The following is a 22,232-nucleotide window of genomic DNA, read 5'->3' on the forward strand; positions in this document are numbered from 1 at the left end:
TATAAAGTAGGATGATACATCCTATATATAGATAAGGACAAATTCAAGTGTATTCGAAAGATACTTTATTGAAGTAAAAAGATATATATATGAATGAAAATTTTTAAACAATTTAACACTTAACGGAAAAAAAGAAAAAGAAAAGTTCAAAGGAATATATAAACATAAAAAGTTTATGGGAATAAGAACAATGAAATAGAGTAACATAAAAAATATTCAAATTATATATATATTTTTTTAATTTTATAAGAACACATATAATAAAATCAAACAGAAATTAAAATATTTATATCGAAGTATATAATAGACATGGTAAAGAAGCTAAAAATAACAAGAAAAAATCAATCGTTACTAAATTTTTATTCTAAAATACATAAAAGAAAAAAAGTGAAAAATTTTTTATGTTTATACCTTGTATTATATGCATAGTCTTCCATTTATCGTTATATTTAAAAAAAAAAAACTTATTATAACATTAAAGCAATGCTATATATTCAAATATTATGTCATTTTATAGAAAACGCTTTTATTAAAAGAGTGTATTATATGTTGTTTTTTTCATATAGTTATATATGACAGTTCAGAAACTTACATGTCTGTCTATATTAAAATGTAAAAATAAAAAGAAAGAATATTTTTAAAAATTCATAATATATGAATTGAATTCTTATATAATACTCTAATAATACATATGTAATTTGTTCACAGATTTATATTTTATTTATTTATATATTTGTTCCCCTATACTAATTTTTGTATATTGCAATTCTCTATAATTAACAATTAAAAAGGTTCCTTTTAAATATCGTTTACAGCTCTTTTTTAATTAATATACTTTATACGCTTTGCTTAAATTAACGTATTACTTTATTTCGTAATGTCACATTTTTTTAAATTATAATATTATCTAAATTTGAAAAACATTATAGACGAATATAAAATTATTGTGCGTTACTATAGTAATCCTGTTTAAAAGTCAGTGCAACTAGAAATAATAAATATGTGTAACTTTGTTTTCATATGATATAAAAATATAATTTTTATATATCAATATCTGCTGACACAAAAGTAACCATAAAAATCATAATCAAAAATAATATTAGACCACTTCATTAAAAATTACAATAAATAATAATATTTTAATTATAGTGTTCTTTGAAATATATATTTATCAATTCCGCGTAAACGTACAAATAATTACTACAAATATGACTTCTTATGTGTAATGTTCCTTTTCTATAATTTTCATCCTATATTCAATTAAAATAATTATATAAAAATATAGAAATATTCAAATTGTTCTTTGATTTATCCATAGTATCTCATATTTACATATGCTTCTGTAATAACCTTCGAAGTCTAGTATATAATTATAATTCTGGTAATATTATTTGATAGAATATTTGTATAAAACTCGTAAAATATTTTAAACAGTTTTTATAAATTCATAAATCATTTTTATTATAATATATAATCTAAAAAAATTTTTAATTTATCCATATTTCAATTTATTATAAACAATACAACAATAAATATATAGGTTATTATATGATATAAAAAAAATGAAACAATTGTAATAAATTTCATTTCGATATTTCTTCTCAAATTTTTAAGTAAATAAGTATCGATATTCTCAGTTTTTACAATGCTTTTAATTAATCAATTACCATATAAAATATAATTGATTCTAATTCAATTAATTATTTTTTTTTTAATATAGTTGTAAATGTAAAAGTAAAAAAATACATGATCACAATAGTTTATTCCATATATATGCTTATATTATATTCATAGAAAAAGATATTCTATTCAAATAAAATAACATTTAATATTAATAATATATATATAAATATATATGTTTTTCATTTAAACAATAATTAGAAATATTTTCGCTCTCATAAAGAATTTTCTATATATGATGTTATTATTATCTTTAATATATAAGTATGCATTTATACAAAATGATATATTTATGCGTTATTTAAGAGATTAAAGGATATATTTTTAAATTCATTCTATTATTGTAACTAAAATATATATTAAAGGTATATTATGAATTTGATTAGAAAATATGAAAAATCAAATTTAATATGTGAATTTTATTTATTAAATTTACTCGAAAATGGTTGACAGCAGAAACATATTCTTTAAATTGTTTAACTAAATGGTAAAAAAAAATAGATTAAATTTTGGATTATACCTTATTTAAAAATATATGACAAATATAAAAAATATTACGCATTCACAATTTATATATTAAAACAAAATATTCCTTAACATTTATTTTGTTTGAAAATTGTCATTATTTTTTGAAGAAATTATTAATTAATATAAACTTTATTATTATATACCTTTTAAATTATTTTAACAATTTACATCATATATTTATGGAATGTGTGTAAAGAGCACGAATATGTAATTCTTTATTTACGAATATTTACATGTTTTTACAACTGTATATATTTTTTTTCATTAGGCTTAATTAAAATTTTTATTTTTACCCCAATATAATGTATTTTTCTAAATTTACTATTACGAGATAAACATAAAAATAAAATTAAATTTCGACATATTAACTAATAATATCTGATTAAATTCAAATCATTATTTTAATGATTCAATGACATAGGATATGTGTAAAATTCGTAATATATTTATATAAAAATTTTCAATATAATATATATAAAAATAATTTTTAAATATTAATTAATAATTCATTTAATCATTATAATAATGCGATATATGCTTTTAACTCTTTAATTGCAAATAATTAATTTTATAAAGATAGTAATCTATTATAGATCATTCATATTATTATATGATATTTTTTTTTAAAAGTAAATAACAAAACATGCGTATATACACATGTATCGGAACAAAACACTTTCAGTATATTTCATTAAAAATAAAAAAAATCACGTTCATTTTTACCCAAAAAATAACAAAAAATATTTTTAATTTAGTCAATATATAATAGTTTTACTCTGGAATATTAAAAATTTGAAAGTACAGTATTTTATAATTCAAATATGGATTAATATCCCATTTGAAAACAATTATATAAAATGTCCTATTAGACATGAATTATAATATATACACATATATTTTTCATATTAGTCCATTGACATAATCACATGTATTTACTAATTCATAATGTATATTTAATAACTCTATAATAATTGCAGTATATACATGTTTAGAAAAAAGAAAAATTTTAAATTCACAAAAACACTAAGAACATATATTTTAACTGTTGTATTCTAAAAATACCATATGTATATGGGTGCAATTATAAAATATAAGAAATTATGGGAATGTTTATTACTCATAGTAATAAGGATGTTACATATATCAGTTCATGTTGAAGATTACACAAACTAACATATTACTTATTATAGATTTTACCTTTTCCTGAACTTAATTTCTTGATATTTTTTTACTTTTTTATGGTGGTAAAAAATTCCTAATATAATGGTGATACCCAGTATTAGGAGAGGTATACAATAAATTATATAAATTAGAAAAGGTTTAGTTATAAAAGTCCAATTTATAGGAGTTGGACTTCCTTTTTTCGTAACATTGACACTAGCTGTATGCCACAAAAAGTCTAAATTGAGTTTCCCCAAGAAAGCACGTAAGGGACTTGACCATTTAGCTCCATGTGTGTTTTTCAGTACTTTTAGCAATCCCCCAATAATTCCATAACCACAAGAAAAATCTAATATTATTGAGATTAATAAAAACAAGAATAAGAATAAAGGTAAACAAATTCGTACTTTTTTTTTTTTAAATATCATTTTTCTGAAAAACTTATTAGTAATAGTTCTGTTGTTTTGAAGAAAATCTAAGTAATCTAATTCTTTGAATATTTTTTTTTCTATACGAGAATATGATCTTGTTTCAAACATAAAAGATTTATTTTTCATATGTTGCTTATGACCTCCTTCATTCACTAATGCCCTTCCATTTGACTGCTTTTTTGTTTCTGTGGTTTTTTCTTCATTATTAGATATGTACCTTTTGTCGTTTGATACATATTTTGGTATATATTCTTGTAAATATACAGCACATGATTCCTTATCGTGTTTATATTTTGCTAGTATTCTATATGTGCTTGCATCTATTTTTTTTTCAATCTTGTAGTTATCAACCTCAGACATCTTAAATATACTCTAAAAAAAACAAAGTAAACATTTGTTATTTAATGAACGAAATATTTTATGCTAAAAAAGCTATTAACAAAAATAAAAAACTAAAAATGGTAATAACCAATATATTTTCAAATAATATTTTCATACTACGTCATTTTTAAAATGGTATGTTTCGGATAAAAGTATCAACGCATAAATTTTAATACGTAAAAGTATCATCATTTTTTTTTCTATGATATAGAATTTTAATACTATAACTTATTCAAGAAAGAATAAATAAACAATAGTATAATATTTTTTTAATGTTAAAAAATAATTTATTATATATTTAGTATTTTTTTCATTTTTCTTTTATGTATTTATGATGCGATAAAAAAAAAGTACATATAATATCATTAACAGTAGACACAAAGAAAAATATCTTTAATTATATATAATAAAATTTTTATCTTTATTTTAATTTTAAAAAATTATTTTTTATTAAAAAAAATAATTTGAATCATTTATAAATATTCAAAAAATATAGTTTAATTATTTAATGTGGAACAATAATTAAATATTTTTTTATTGATCACTTATAAATATGTTAAAATAAAAATAAGTTTACTGAATATTTCTAAACATATATTTCATGCAGTAGCATATGGAATGTAGAGAATATAGGTAATGAATTTTCCTTGTATTTAGATAATAACCAATTTTAGCAATATTTTTATTTTAATAATTCTAATTTTAAGAACCCTTTGTTTTCAAAAATTGGAAATTAATGTTATATAATATAAATTATTATAATATTCTAATAATAATAAGGTTAAATAAAGCATAGTTACTACAACAGTTTATATTATACTATATTAATTGTGGCGCTTTAATTATTTAATAAACCATAATGTATTTAGAAAAATATAATTTACTAGATATTACAAATTATATAATTTAATATATATTTAAAAATTCAATAAATGAGAATTTTTTATTTTTGTATAATAATTTTTGTAAATTACGATTTTAAATTAAGTTTAATTCATATTACTTGTAAATGAATTGTTTTTAAATTCTACTATATAATTTATTATTTATTTCGTTTTCTAAATAAATAAATATATATATATATATATACTTAGAAGAAATTTTAATATTATATAATAAAATAAAAGTAATAATATATATTAATACTTGCATAACTGCATAATTATTAGGATATCATTGTTTCAATAATATATTTTTTTATGCAATAAACAATAAAAACACATATATTTTTTCTTAATATTTTATTACATTAAGCACATATAAGTAAAAACTATAAAATAGAATTAATTGAGGAACTACGTAATAGTAATAATAAAATATTAAAATTATGTATAAACTTATGTATTACAACAACATTGTCATAAACCATATTAATAATAACACTCATTGCATTTTATAGTAAAAACAAAATTACACTAATTTGTGTTGAACAGTTCTTAGAAATAACTTGAATACTATCCCGCGCATCTAAACCAAAAATATATTTGTATATATGAATTGTATATAAGAAAACAGTTTGTGTTTTTTGTTTTATTTTATTTCATTTACAAAATGAGAATTTTAATATATGTGAGTTCTTATCAGTGAATAGGAACTATATGTATCATTTTGCATTCTTGAAATAATATTAAATCTTTACTTATATATTTATAAAAGACCATAAACATAGTACAAATATATAAATAAATACCTACATATGATGAAATGCTTGTATAAAATATATATTTATTTCGATTACTATTGATGATAATTTAGAATTTTACAGAAACATATATTGTATTTTTATCATTGTACAATTATTAGAAATCAAACCCCCCCCCCCAAAAAAAAAAGAATTTTACGTATTTAATAATAATATATGATTAAAATTAACTCATTAATATAATCATTGAATAACATAAAAAATAAATTCATAATATATAACTTAAGTTTATTAAATTTCAAATTAATATATATTTAATTGATTTTCACCAAATTTAATTAACACTCCAACTTGGAATAATAATAAAATAATTGGTGTTAACTCTTTTCATAACTGTTATTATATTGAATCCCTCAATTAGTAAGAAGTTATAAGCACAATTAAAAAATATAATTTTTTTTTATACATTTATAACTGTACATTTATTAAATCTATGTAAAACAAAATATTTGTTAAAAAGACGTTTACAATTAATATATTTTATATCATATATTACACAAAACATATTTTATAGAATAAACATGTTTTTTACTATGCAATATATATCAATAATTAAATACATAAAAATTAATCTCTATATACTGGCTTCCTGTAATTAAGCTCAAAACAAGACTCATTTATTTTTAATTTAAAACTAATATTACATTTTTCTTATTATTTGAACAAATAGTCAATTTATAATGGAGTCAGATATATAATATAAAGAATCATATACTAGTACAAATATAAATTATCACAGATCTACAAAAATTATATAAAATATGCTAATATATATTCATTTAAAAACAAAAACATAAATATTCCTACAAATATATTTAAATTTACAAATATACATATTATGCCATAATATTATATTAGGCTACCAAATTGATTTAAAATACAAATTATAAAATATTAAAATATTTAATTTTAGAAAAAATGAATATAATATTTTATTGTTAGATATCAAAGAGACAACGTAAGAATATGTGCATTTATAATATATTAGAATTATATATATGCTTCTTAAGTATATCACTGAAAATATTAAGGCTATTTTTACTTATTAAAGACGTTCTTACACATATATACATATTCTCTAATATAAATTTAACTCATTAATCAACTTGATTTTTTTATACCTTTCGTTATTGCAAACGATCTTGTAAATTTTTATAAAAAATAGGATATCTGTCATAGTGATAAGTATCCTAAAGGCCATTATACCAGTATAGGGTTGTATTGTATATATATCTTCCAACATTACATTTTATAAGTTCTATAAGCTTCTCGTTTACAGTATTTAAATATCCCATTCCTGTTACTGTTGAAAAAGTTAATCCTAAGAAAAAAAAAAATATATATAATAACTCCAAATTCATAACTTCTACATTTTATTTTTTAATGATATACCACGAAATCTCCTCTTTTTTTCAATCAAATCATCATAATTTCTTTTTTTAATCCATTTCTTTTCAAAATAAAAATATATTCTATCAAAAATTCTACTATTATAATTGGTAATTATGTGTAGAATTGAGACTTATTTAATGGATATCTATTAGATATCTTCTCTTTTTGTGTTAAGAATTTTTCATTATTATATATAGCTTTTTTATTCCATTATTCTTTTATTCCTATATCTCTATTTAACGCTATAATATTTGAATCCTTATTATGTTCATATTTCTATATTAATCTATAATTTATTATATTTACTATTCTACTAATTTTGAAGTTCTTTAACAAGGTTTTGTTAAGTTCCCTTTAAAATAAAATATAAAAATTATTTTTTTAACAGAATAAATAAGCTAATTGTGATGAAGAATATTATTATAAACAAAACAAGAAAAATATGAATAAAAAAACAAAATCTAATAATATTATCATGCCCTATTATTGTAAAAATGACATATCACAATTAAAAGGATAAAGGCAGAAAACTTAACAAAGAAGGTAACTTAATTTTTTGTTCCATTTATAACATATTTAATATTTCAATATATTTATTAATAAAATAGTTATTAATAATATAATATACTTCTGATAATAAGAGGAACAATATTTATTTTAAAAATTTTATATTATTTTTTATTTTTTCACAGAAACATAAAGAAATATATATAACTATAATGTATTTCACTATACAGAAAAGGAACAATAACATTAAAAGTGTATTGTACAATTGTTATTTTAATGTTTTAAAAAATAAAAAAATAATAACATACATTAAAATAAAGTAATCTGAATATATTCACTTGTGTTAAATATATACATTTATATATATTTCATAAAATATATTATATATTTATAAATCCTTTTAACAATAAAATTAAAACAAACTACATTATTTCTTTAATTTTATACATATTGACTTTATGTAGAATATGGAATAGATCGAGTATAGAAAGTTTAGTACATAGATTATATATTGTACTTTATATTAACAGAATATTTATTATTTTCCTTGAAGATTTCTTAATAATAATTATAATTTCATAAATGTTATCCTTTAGAAGTACTAGTTTTTGCTAGTAAAAAATTAATCCTTATAACAATACTGTAGCAGCAACAATAAATTATTTAAAAAATATTTAATAAAACTCTTTTACTCATAATTATAATAATATGTACAAACTTTTGTGTCATGTAACATACTTATTAAATTGAATTTATAATAATCTCCATTATATATGAAATAATATATAATTCATAGTTAGATATTTCTCTTTTTATTCTGCAATAAAATTTTCGAATATTAAATTTTTCAATTGTGTATAATTTATATCATTATTATAATATGAAATTTATCTATATTTCTAAACTATATATATTATAGTTTTTTATTAATTAAATATGTATTTATAGAAAGGATAAAATTAAGAAGAAAAAAAAAAAAGAAATAAAGAAGACATAGACTAATTCTAGTATAAAATATAATAACATCTGTATATACATAGTATTATAGTGTATTGGTTTAATCTTTTATATAATATAAATACATACATTTTTGTTAGCTTTTCACTTTATATTAAGCATTTAAGAAATTTTTATAAAATTGAATAAAATGAACAATTATTTAAGTCTAATCATAAATTAACATATGTACGTATACACTCATTTGAAAAAAGATAAAAATTATTAAATATGACGATTTCGTATATACAATTTTAATGAAATTACATAAATAAATGTTGTCTATCTGATATACACAACTTAAATACTAAAATATAAATTTGTGTTTATAAATTATATATATAGAAAATATCCTTCCTTTTATATATGACTTATTTATAATATTATCATTATAAATATGTAATAATTAAAAATGAAAAATAAAAAATCTATGTATTTATATATATTCTTTAAATAATGTTATATATTTACTTAATATATTTATACACAACAATTAAATATTCTATATATAAATAAATAAATACCCATAAATAACGAAATGATAGTAGAACATATCTATTTAGTTTTGTTGCCATCGAATAAAATTTTAACTTTTTATAGATATATTGATATATTTAAATTTCCACTATGGCAATAAAAGAAAAATATAATTTACTCATAATTTCTAATAATATATGATTACATTCAATTTATTAATTTAATTTTTCATTAATATATAACACAAAAATTTTATAAGGTTTGCTTATTTATAAACTGTTAATATAATATATATTCATTCTGTTCATGTTATACAAAAATACCACTAAAACTAGCAATAATAATGACATAATAATAGGATTTGGATTTTCGTTTTATTGTTATTACAAAAAATTCTTATAATATTAAACATTTATAAATAACTTGCATTAATAAAAATATTATAATATATAAATATGCATTCCTTTTTACATAGTGCAAAATAAACTAAATTTCCGCTGAAGAGAATTTTACAATAAATATATTTTATAACAAATATTTCTTAAAATTTATTTTGTATAAAATATATTAAGTTTTTCTTTAAGTATATATATCTATATATTCAGTAAAAAACTTTTACTTCTTTTCTTGATGTACAAAACAAAACGCATTTATTTTTATTTTCAAACGAAAAATGATCTAATATAAATTAATTTAACAAATAACAATTCTGGAATAGAAAGATATAACAAATTGAAACAATTATTATTTATTTCAAATATAAATTAAACATTTCAATAATTGTATCTTGAATGTACTCATATATATTAATTTTAACACACATACATATGTATCTTATAAGAATATATTTAAATACACAAATATAAATATTAAACCATAACATTTAATTTAGATGGAACAACACATTAAATTATACTTTAAAAAAAATAAAATATTCATATTCACCCCAAAACTTTGAATATATTTTTTTAATATTTTTCCTAAAGATTACCAAGCATATATGAATTAAAATTTTGAAAATTAGCAGTTATGATTACTAGGTGTACGACTAAATATATATTGCGATAACTACTTCATATATAACAGTACTGTACAGAAATGAAATTATTACTTATTACTCATTTTTCCACTTCCTCTTAATAATTCTTCTGTGCTTTTTAATTTTTACAAGCATATAAATAACTCCTAACGCGAATACTGTAAAAAATATAGAGATTATAACGGAAAATAATATTTCATGTTCATTATCTACTTTTGAAATCACTTTTAGATAATACGCTATATGTATCATTGAACCCCAGGAAAGCAATATAGCGGGTAAAAACAATAGTAATCCGTACTCCTTAAGTAATATCTTTATACAAGACTTATTACTAATTGACGGTTTTTTTTTAATAAAATCTATATAATCTATATGTTTGAATAACTTTCTTTCAAATAGAGTTAAGTATTTTCCTCTATATTTTAATATTCTTTGTCTTATATATTGTTTATTAAATTCCTCCTTATATAACGAACTTTTACTTGATTTTTTATTTGTTCTTTTGTCCAATTTATCATAGTTTGTTATAATTTTTTCTTCGTTCTCATTGTTTTCATGTATCATTTCTTTTACGTTTGCAGTATTTAAGTCCTTATATTGACTACATTCTTCTAGCAATCTACCACTGCTTAAATCTAATTTTCTCATAAGATTGTACACTCCTACAAACTTACATAACGTACTCTAAAAAAAAAAATAAATATTTACTACTTAAAAAAATAAATAATTTCATTATAAGATATAATATTAATAAAAATTGAATGAGGACAAAATAAAAAATACATATTTCCTTAAAAAATACTGTTATACCAAGTCACTGCAAAAATAACATATCCAAGATAAAACGATAAAAATAGAAGTTTTTATAACAAAGAATGATTTATTTTTTTGTTCCATCATATAGATCAATAAAAGTGCAATATATTCAACAAGAAAATTGTATATAACAATATAATTTCCTGATAATTATAAAAGATACTAAAAATATTTGCTTAATTTTCTAATTATTTTTTCATTATTTTCTCATAAAAATCCAATAAAATTCAAAAATATAATGCGTTTTACGATAGAAACAAAGAAATATAATAATTAAAAAGTATTATAAATTTTTTATCTTAATTTTATTTATAAAAGCACAATTTTATCTACAGTAATATAATTATATAATATTCATGAAAAATCAAAATATATAAATTATTTCTTAGTGGTGTAATTATTAATACTAAATGAATCATTTAAGAAAAACAAAATTGTAATTAAATTTTTCAAAATATGGAGATTTATCTAAAATATACAAAGTATAAAATGTAGGTAGTATATAGTCTATCATTTATTATCACTATAATTACTTATTTAATTTATTTATTCTTATTATCAATATTCCAAGAAATACAGAATATATTTTAAAAAATTTAATTTTTATAATTATTTTTTTTATTTATAAAGTAATTTATAAAATGAATACTTCAAAGAATAATATTTCCATCACATAAATTATACAGTATTTATTATAACTAAAAAAAAATTAAAACAAAAATATATTGAACCTCAAAATATTATAATTTTAGTTTATATTATAATTTATAATAATTTTTATATTTTAAAATTATGATCCACATGAACGTTTTATATTTTTGTATCATAAATATACAATAATATACAAATCGTATATTTTTAAATATATATTATAATTCCTAAATAATAAATTCATAAGTTCATATTTTTTCATATTATTTTTTATGTGAAAAAATTAATATTCATGAAAACCAAAACAAACAATAAATAAAATTGTTAAATATATACTGTATAAAATAGTAATAATTACAGGAAGAGTTGTATTGAAATATATTTAAAAATAAATATTATGGATCATATATTTCTTATATAATGTATTAGAATAAATATAAATGTTGTGAAAATTGTGCATTCATTAATTTTGAGTATGAATTTTTTACAACGTACATATATATATTTTTTTTTTATTTACAAGCATATATTATATATGGCATATGTTTAAAAAATAAAATGGAATATAAAATAAACCCAAATAAGGTACTTTATATAAAAATTATAATTAGCATCAAATATAATATATACTTTAATATCTTAATTATGTTTTGTTTACAACACAGTATTTAACAATGATAAAATTATTATATATACAAAATGTTATTCTAATCATATAAAACACATTTCGTGTTATTTTTTGCAAAATAAAAAAAATATTAATAATAAATTAAAAAAATAAATAAGATTATTAAATATAACACAATTTTTGAATTAAAAGAAATAATTTCACAAAAATTAGCATAATTATATTTTTATTCCATTACTTTATATATAAAGTTATTGTTTCATTTTAAAGGATGCCTATTTAATAATTTTTGATATCCATATTTTTAATAGACTCATATGTCAATAATTTTAACTATTTCTCTCTGAATATTTTATATTTTCATAAAATGAATTAGGCATATATGTAACATTTTATTTTTAAGTATGTTTAATATTTTTCATGTTACTCACCTAAATCATATGTTAATTTGATTTATTATATATATACAAATATTAATCCAATAACATTTATATATTTACCTGTAAATATATTATAATATTAAGTGCAAATATTTTGTTAGTAATATCTTTATATTTTTATGATATTTTTTTTAATTTGTTATATGATCAAAACCATATTAAACTATAGTAATAATTTTTTTCACAGAAACCTTTTTTTAAGTGATAATATAAATCTATTAAATATACTCCACATAAATTCTATTACTTAAATTATTGAGTTTTTAGTATCATTTTAAAATATCTGATACAGCTTATTATATATTTTAACTAAACTGTTACTAATATTTCTAGAAATCCATACATGCAAAATTATGTAAGGTAATTAATCATTTAATTGTATGTCCTTATTGATATGTATTCCTATTTTATTAATAATTTATTTTTCATTTATATATAACCCGTTATCATTTATATATTTTTCAATGATAATTATTACATACATATATCATTGACAATATTCACCATTTATATATGTTTATTTGCACTTATGTGACATAATGCTTAAATATTAATAATATTATAATAATTAAATTCTATTCATTTAATTTACATCAAGTAACCGTAAAATTGTTAATTCCTTACAAAATGTCATTTATTAAAATTTTATTATTAAATTATATTATACTTTTTTATACAGTTCTTTTATATAAGTATTGATACTATATTTATCTACAATAAAACATCCATTTAGTAATATATATATTATGAGTCTCATTGAATGTCAATATGTATTATGTACAACATAACTTTCCCCTCTATAAATAAAATTATTCTAATGCCTCACGTAACATTCTTTATATAAACATATATCTTTAAATAAATTAAAAATGGAAAATTTATACAACTACTTAGTTTATAAAATAAGATATGATTTCCTTTCCATAAAAATTAAGGTACATATTGGATATGTTCTAAAATCAACTCGTATTAAACCACAATTCAGTAATTTTATGCAGTTAATTTTCTCAAATTTTTTTTGCATATATAATATTCCCAAAGTTACAAGTTAAAATACAAAATTTAATACACTGCCATTTCTCAAATATAAATTAATGTCATTAAATTGATTTGTTATAAAAATTCTGTTTACCTTAGTATTAATATACTAATTCATATGTTTTTTTTTTTTATTATTTTTTCATTTTTTATTTTATTTACAAATATTTTTTTTTTGTCTTTATTATATAAACTATTTTTTAAAGTACATAATGTAACACTACTATAAATCGGAAAAGCATTTTAAATTAATGTAGAACTATTATGGATTATTTCAGTGCACTTTAGATAATAAAAAAGCGTGCATACCTCATATATATTATTTTTATTGTTTTCATTATATAATAATAAATGTATTTTAAATCATATGGGAGCAGACGTTAAATTATTCATAAACGTTACCATCATTAACATTTTTATATTACTTAAATTATGTTTAATACACTTAAAAATATTTCAATAAACTTGAAATAACATATATTCAATATTTCCACCGTGCAAAATATATATATATATAACAGTACTTTATAATAAATATTTAGGTTATTTTTATAAAATTAAATTAAGAATACATTTCTTGTAAGAACAACAATAAAAGGACCTAGTACAACTTATTTACAAGTATATGTATTCCTCTAAGACAATAATGAACAAATGGTTCATTTTGTAAACAATTTTTTATTATTACTTATTTATATTTTCACACTTAAAACATTCAAAAATTTTAAAATATATTTAATATATGTTTGTGGTAAAAACATATTGTAATACATTTATCATGCTATCTACAATAAAATTTATTTAAAATTATTTTTTACGAAAAGCAAAAAATATATGCACTATTTTTATTATATAGAATACATCAAAAAACGTTTACCATTAATTTAAAGAAAGTAATACTTCTTTTTAATTAAGTCACCGATTAATCATTTTGGACTAAAAAGGTAAGAGAGATGAAAACAAATTACATTCATGTTTTGCTATTAACAACACGAAATATCCTATTAATTTAATGAGACAATGCTATATGCGCACTTATAAATGAATTTTATACAACATATATTATATATATATATATATATATATATATATATATATCATTGAACAAAAATATACATATACATAAATATATTATTCCAAAATATCAAATAACATTAAATCAATTCTCTATATAGCAGATTTTAAAAATACAACAATGAAAATCACTAAGGATTAAAAAAAGTATTTTTATATTTAATATCAAATAGTTATATATATGTATGTGTTAATATAAAAATTTTGTATGCACATCTCTTATTTATATATTATTTTTAAGGATACTATCATCATTTTATTCCATATAGAATGTCTTTCTTATTAGTAGAATTAAAAATATTATTATATATTTTTAAACTACCTCCATGTTTTATTTTAAAATTTTCAGTCTTATTAGAAGTATAATGAATACCTGATAAAATTGAAAGATTCATAAATACTAAAAGCACATAAATTGCTGATAATGTTGGAATTAATATAAAAGTGTTCCTTTATGAGCTACCTTCATACCCTTAAATCAATTTGCCACAACATAAACAAACAAAAACATATGACAAACACAAAAATATGAAAATTATCAAAAGAATTAAAAAAATCCGAATATACCCAAAAGATGTCTTCCTTCGATTCATTAATCTTGCAGTCTGTATATCAATTTTCTTATTATTATTAATTTTATATACGGAATCTAATTCGTTGAATATATCCTTTTCAAGAAATAAATCTAATATATTAAACGAAGAATATTTCCTTTTCTTAAATAAGTTATTCCTTTCCTCTGCTTTTAATAAAATTTCTTTTATTATATTCTTTCGTGACTTAGAGTCCTTGTCAATTTTATATGTATCCGCCTTTTCATCCATTAATTTGTAATAACCTTTGTGACCTGATCGATATCCGGTAGATATAACATCCAATGAACTCTCTGATAGTAGTCTATTAGTTCTTAAACTTGAATAGCTATCTAGTTTATTCTTTTTATCCATAGATTTTCCACATATACACTAAAAAAAACAATGTTAACATTTATTATTTACAAGTATTTATATATCTATACCAAGATAATAAAATTTTTAAAAATAAAAGGTAGAACACAAAAAAAAGTAAAATAAGAAATATTATTATAATATTACATTATTTTTATAAAGATATATCCAAATTAAAAGGGTAAATACGAATATTTTAATAAAAAAAAAGGGCTTAAAATTTTCATTCATTGTACTGTTCATTAATGCTAATATATATTAACTAATAAATATGTTAGTTATATTTTAGTTCCTGCATATAATAAAACATACTTATATTGTTTTGGATTTATTTTATTTTAAGAGTAATTAATTGAATTTATATAGGCATAACTTATATTAAATTTTTCTAACGTAATATAACATACAATTTGATTTGGTATAATATATATATATAGAGATATTTTACGTACTACTAATAATAAAATAAAATAATATGAAAAAGAATAATATTAGATAAGATGAAAAAAATATGAAAATTATTCATTCGGCGATAAAAATTTTTTTTTAACACAAAATAATGTATAACATGTAGAAAATATATACTTGCTATATTCAGAGGGTACTTGTGAACTTTTGCATGCTTCCTAAGAAAAAATTATAATTTTATATATTTTTATGCAGAATTATCTTCTACAATTAAACAATATTAATTATTTTGATAGTAAAACTAACAGAAAAAGTAAATGAAATTATGAAAAATATTTTTAATTATATAAAGTATAGATTAGTATTTGTCCAAAAAAAATACATGTTCTTTTATAAGCCATTCTATATTAATAAAGTAAAATATATTTTACATGGAAATCTAAGTAAATATGTATATTTATTAAAGTAATAAATAACGATATTTATATTTCTGTATATTGAATTTACAAATTTATAAATTATTTGTAAATCTTAATACGATTCATTATTATTCAATAGATTATTAATAAATTATTTACTTCTACACCTGTTCTTTTGAAAATTGTAAATAAACATATATAGAGAAAAATATTAAAATAATAAAAAAAAAAAATGGTAAAAATGTATTTAGTGTAAAAGTATTCTTTGCAGTAAAATAATATCAATGTCATTTATACCAATATGATTTTTCATATAATAGAAACAAAAATAATATATATATATATATATATACATACTATATATAACAGTATGATAAAATATATGTAGTAATGTAAATAAATTATTAAATTTTTTTATTAAATAATTAAGTAAAAATTAAAATATTGTTTAATACATACTATAAAAAACATTTTTTTAGGAGGAAATATAAATAATTATTATTTTCATAAATACAGTTACTACATATAACAAGGATATTATTATATAAATTAGTAATTTTTCTCATTGTATATTTACAATACAGATTATAATTATAATAAATTTATATATTCGAAAATATATTATTAGTGATCAAAAAAACAAAATAAATTATTTCAAGTTTAATCAGTTTTGAATTAAAAAAAACAAATTAATATATTTAAAAAGAGGAAAAAATAATAATTATAGTTAAAATATATTTTTTTATTAATAAATCAAGTTGAAAATATTGACATAATAATAATTTATTTTACTATATTATATGTAAATTCTGTAATATTAATAAAGATGCAATTTTAGTATATTTTATACAATTTTATAATTTCGAAAACATATATATTAAATAACTAGACAAAAATTATTACATAAAAATTGGTAAAAACATAAGCTTTTAATATTTATATTAAAAAATAAGTTTCAAAAATATATAAAATATATATAATACAAAGATATTAATAAAATAATTTCTTCATCTTCTCAATAATTCTATGCCATATGCTTTTTTCTTAAATCTTTTTTCATTTTCTCTTTTATATTTATAAAAATATATAATTATTTATTTTTTTAATTATATAAAAAATAAAAATAAAAGTTCTTATTTGTCATTAGATTATTTTATTATAAATATTAAAATATATTTTTATAAAATAAAGTTAAATTAAAATTATATATGTATAATAATAAAATAAAGAACATAATAAACCCCTTATTCATTTGAACAACCTCCAAATTCATCAAAATAATAATAATCCTCCACAAAAAATTTCGTCTAAAAATTAAATAACACAAAAAATTTTCATTATTTCATAGAAGTAAACTGAACCATAAACTTTGAAATATTTAATTTATTCTTGATTAAATGTATAATACACAAATTAGTAGAATTATTAAATATACACATATATTAAAATTTTTTTACTTCAACTAGATATAATATCACGTATATTACTCATTAATCATTAATACGTTTTCTAAAATAATTGGTTATACTTCTTCCGAACAGTAATGTTATTAATTTTATATAATTTTAGGAAATAAAACTATTTTTGTTTCAGTGTATTTTTTTAAAATATATGATAGTAAATTACATATATTTTCAGATAAAGTTTCATTTTCCTATTGTTTCATTAATTAATCTTTTTACAATAATGAATACTATAGAGCTACTATATCTTTTCAATGGTACTATTACAACTAATAGAATAGCAAAAATATATCACCAGAAACATATACAAATTAATTAAACACGAAATTAAAGAAATTTATATTTTTATGAAATGTTTATTTACAGTATCAATTTTTTTTATCTCACCATAATAATTTATTAATGTTAATTCTTTTTAATTAATCTAGTACATTCAAAATTTATTTAACATATTCTTATAGTATATAGGTCTACTTAAATTTCATTAATATTATTTTAACCATAATAAAAAAAAAATAAGGTATAATTAATTAATGCACCTATTATAAAACGTATAATTCAAAAAATTACAGAGAACAAAGAATAGAACAAACATAAACAAAATAACGAATTTTATTCATTAAATGCTTATTCCTTTTCTTATATATAAATATTAATAAGAAAACCCACGCATATATAACTAAAAATAAAATAAAACTGACATTCTATGTTAAATTAAACAGTGGAAACTAATATCAACCATAATTGTAAAGTATAATACTACGTAAATATAATAATCTTTATAATTTAATAAGAGAATATATTGTAATAAAATTATTAAAATAAACGAAAATTTTCTTTATCTTTCATCTTCTATTATTTGAAATGTCATGTATATTCTACTCCTTCTTCCGACTTATAAAAAAATAACATTATTGATTAAACAAAATATTATATAATAATAAAAAGACAAAAAGGAAAAGTAAATGAAAATTAATTATTATATATTTTATATGAAATTATATATGTGATCTACTTCATTATGTTTCATTAGTTTACTTTTTTTTAAATTTAATCTCAGAACTTATAAAACAAATTTATCTTTTAAGTATACAAAAAAAATGTATTGTGATGCGAATGATTCAACTCATAGTTTGTTTGTTATTTATGTGCAAAAAAACAATTTTTTAAAAAGGAAAAATATATAAACATAAAATTATATTAATTCACTACATTTCTTCATAATAAATAAAGATACATTTATTCATAATTAAAAGGATTAATCATACATTTTTTAATTACTTCATAAAATAGTAAATAAGACTAAAATAACATAAAAAAGAGTCTAGACTATTTTTTTTGAAATTAAAAATATACGTTGATACATATATCATTAAAATTATATATGATGGGCTTTTATATGCTTGTATCAAGTTACATATATTTTTCAAAAATTGCTGTTATATATAGAAATATATATATTACAATATATCATTAAACTAAAAAAATATTTTTAAATAAAATATGAATAACATTAAAACATTCAAATTTAGAAAAAATATAAAAGTCTAACTTTTTACTCTTCAGAATCAAAAAAGCCTGACAGATGTATATTTACCCATTAAATATATGGTATTAGAGATATGCTTGTTATTTTGATTTACAAATTATGAAATGATAAATATTAGTTCTTATAATGGACTACTTTGCCAACAAAAGGATATGCTGTATTATGTAAATCACTTTTTATATGTATTAACTTTTCATATTTTGCTGTTTTTCTTTCGATACGAAAAAGCCATACTAAAACTATAAGCCATAATATAAATAATGGTGCAAGTGCTTTAAATAAAAATGCATCAGTTACAGTTAACTTCTTAAGAATAACATATAACGCAGCTCCTGCTACTCCAACTATTACATGGAAGATAACTAAAGCAAAAAATATATCACCTTTTCTTTGTATACATTTTCTTAAATACTTAAAATCTGCATTTGCAGCTTTCCTAACTTCCTTTACATAATTATTTTTTCTCATTATACTTTTATGAAAATATGTGTTTTCTGCACTGTTTTCATGCTATTTATTCTTCTTAGGTTTCCCATAACCTAAGATAATATTTAATGAACTTTTAATTGGTTTTTTATTTTTTTCTATGGTCTCCTTTTTATTATTAGACGTATCTGTTTTTTCATATGTTCTAATATTTGATTTATCTCCTTTCATGCATACAATATTAGAACGCCTCTTGTTTTTACGTTCTAATAGTAATCGATAAATTCTAGTATCTAATGTTCTATAAACTTTGCGATTATGATCCAAATAATTATAAAAGGTTCACTAAAAAAACAAATATTCATGATTTAAAGAAATAAATAATTCCTTTATAATAAAAAATATTAATAAAAATAATAAAAAAAAAAACTGAATAATAAAGTTATCTTTAATTAATAATATAATACCTCTTCATTTTTAAAATGATATATCCAAGTTAAAAGGATAAAAGTCACAATATTGATAAAAAAGAATAATATAGTCTTTTGTTTCATGATGTAGATTTTTGATATAGTAATATAACTTGATAAAACAAAATTAATAATAATATAATATTCTTTTAATTACAAGGATACTGTATCTTTTATTTTTATTTTTTCCTAAAAATTTAATAATATATATATAAGAATAATGTGTTTTACAAAATATAAAATGTTAGAAAACTCTAATATTTTATTATTAAATTTTAACCTTAATGTAACTTTTAAAAAATTGTTATTCATCAGAATTACTTTATTTGAATTCATTTATAAATATATAAAATATATAATTTAATAATTTCATATTATACAATAATTAAATAATTATTTTATTAACCCTTTTCAAAAATAAAATAAAAAAAATATACATATGGTTTCTTCATATTTGAAAATATTCAGATAAAATTAATATGTAATGTACAAAATGTAGATAATACTATTATTATATATAGTGAGAAAACGATTTCCAATTTAAAATGAGTGTTCCTACTAATAACTCCTTTTTGATAAATATTGTGTTTCCGAACAAATAATTACTATTGTTAAAAAAATATAAATTATCATAACAACAAAATAATAGTAATAAAAAGCAAAAGAAAAATCATTTTTTCGAATTTTGTGTTATATTAATTATACAAATTGCACATTTAATTATTTATTATCTATATAAGAAATCATATTTAAAGGATAATGCATGACATTAAAAAAAAATAAATATTTTGAAGGAAAATAAAATATAGCTTTTTTATTTGTGTTGTAAATTTTAATATTACAATTTCTAATTAATTTTTATTTACATCATTATTGCTAAGCGAGAAATGCTAAAATTCATCTATTATATATATTGTTTTTAATAAAATTTATTTAGTAGAGTTAACAAAATAAAAAAAAATGATATATAAAATTAAAATTCGCATAAAAACCTTGCATAACATAGTATCATATTATAGTTATTTCGAATTAAATATATTTATATTGTATACATGCTATTATATGTACATAACATATAAAAAAAATAACAATATTACTCTATAAAATATATGATTTAGTAATTTTAATACTAATAAATTTTGAAAACAAAAGTCATATTTTGTTTTTTTATTTACGAATACATTGTATTATTGATATGTTTTAGAAATTGTAGCTTAATAAATTTTAAATAATATTTTGATAAAAATATCTTTAAGGGTAATATTATTCTCCGTATACATATTTATATTACCTATAATTATATAAGAGACAAAAAATAATAAGTTAAAAAAATATTAAGTCCAACGTTAATACTATAATTTAACGTTGAATACTCTGGTTTTTTCCCCCTTAAAATATTATATTTCTAAAGAAAAATCTTAAAAATAAAAAAAAGGCAGAATTTTGAAGAAAATAACATTATTGTATTTTTATTGATTTAAGAAAATATCAATGTCAGCCTGATATTTCTAATATTGCTTGTTTAGTTAATTTTAATTTTTCGTACATTTTTTTCATATCACTTTTTTTCGCTCATTTAATACTTCTGTATATGTTATAGTTTAAT

General features: G+C 18.0%; 4 protein-coding genes across 4 annotated transcripts; all 4 read right to left on the reverse strand.

Moving 5' to 3' along the window:
- Nucleotides 1-3,401: 3,401 nt before the first annotated feature.
- On the reverse strand, nucleotides 3,402-4,373 carry MKS88_000378 (uncharacterized protein; the record flags this gene model as incomplete). Its single annotated transcript, XM_067214778.1, has 2 exons — nucleotides 3,402-4,172; nucleotides 4,299-4,373. 2 exons carry the CDS (start codon nucleotides 4,371-4,373, stop codon nucleotides 3,402-3,404), a joined length of 846 nt encoding a protein of 281 aa, XP_067075618.1.
- Nucleotides 4,374-10,369: 5,996 nt separating this feature from the next.
- On the reverse strand, nucleotides 10,370-11,194 carry MKS88_000379 (uncharacterized protein; the record flags this gene model as incomplete). The annotated part of the gene is made up of 2 exons (XM_067214789.1): nucleotides 10,370-10,981; nucleotides 11,108-11,194. The coding sequence occupies 2 exons, from the start codon at nucleotides 11,192-11,194 to the stop codon at nucleotides 10,370-10,372; spliced, it is 699 nt and encodes a 232-aa protein (XP_067075619.1).
- A 4,104-nt stretch (nucleotides 11,195-15,298) lies between these two features.
- Nucleotides 15,299-15,891, reverse strand: MKS88_000380 (uncharacterized protein; the record flags this gene model as incomplete). The annotated part of the gene is made up of 2 exons (XM_067214799.1): nucleotides 15,299-15,317; nucleotides 15,512-15,891. The coding sequence occupies 2 exons, from the start codon at nucleotides 15,889-15,891 to the stop codon at nucleotides 15,299-15,301; spliced, it is 399 nt and encodes a 132-aa protein (XP_067075620.1).
- Nucleotides 15,892-19,844: 3,953 nt separating this feature from the next.
- Nucleotides 19,845-20,198, reverse strand: MKS88_000381 (uncharacterized protein; the record flags this gene model as incomplete). Its single annotated transcript, XM_067214809.1, has 1 exon — nucleotides 19,845-20,198. One exon carries the CDS (start codon nucleotides 20,196-20,198, stop codon nucleotides 19,845-19,847), a length of 354 nt encoding a protein of 117 aa, XP_067075621.1.
- Nucleotides 20,199-22,232: the final 2,034 nt, after the last annotated feature.

Source organism: Plasmodium brasilianum, chromosome 1 (genome assembly GCF_023973825.1).
Source record: "Plasmodium brasilianum strain Bolivian I chromosome 1, whole genome shotgun sequence".
Classification (NCBI taxonomy): domain Eukaryota; phylum Apicomplexa; class Aconoidasida; order Haemosporida; family Plasmodiidae; genus Plasmodium; species Plasmodium brasilianum.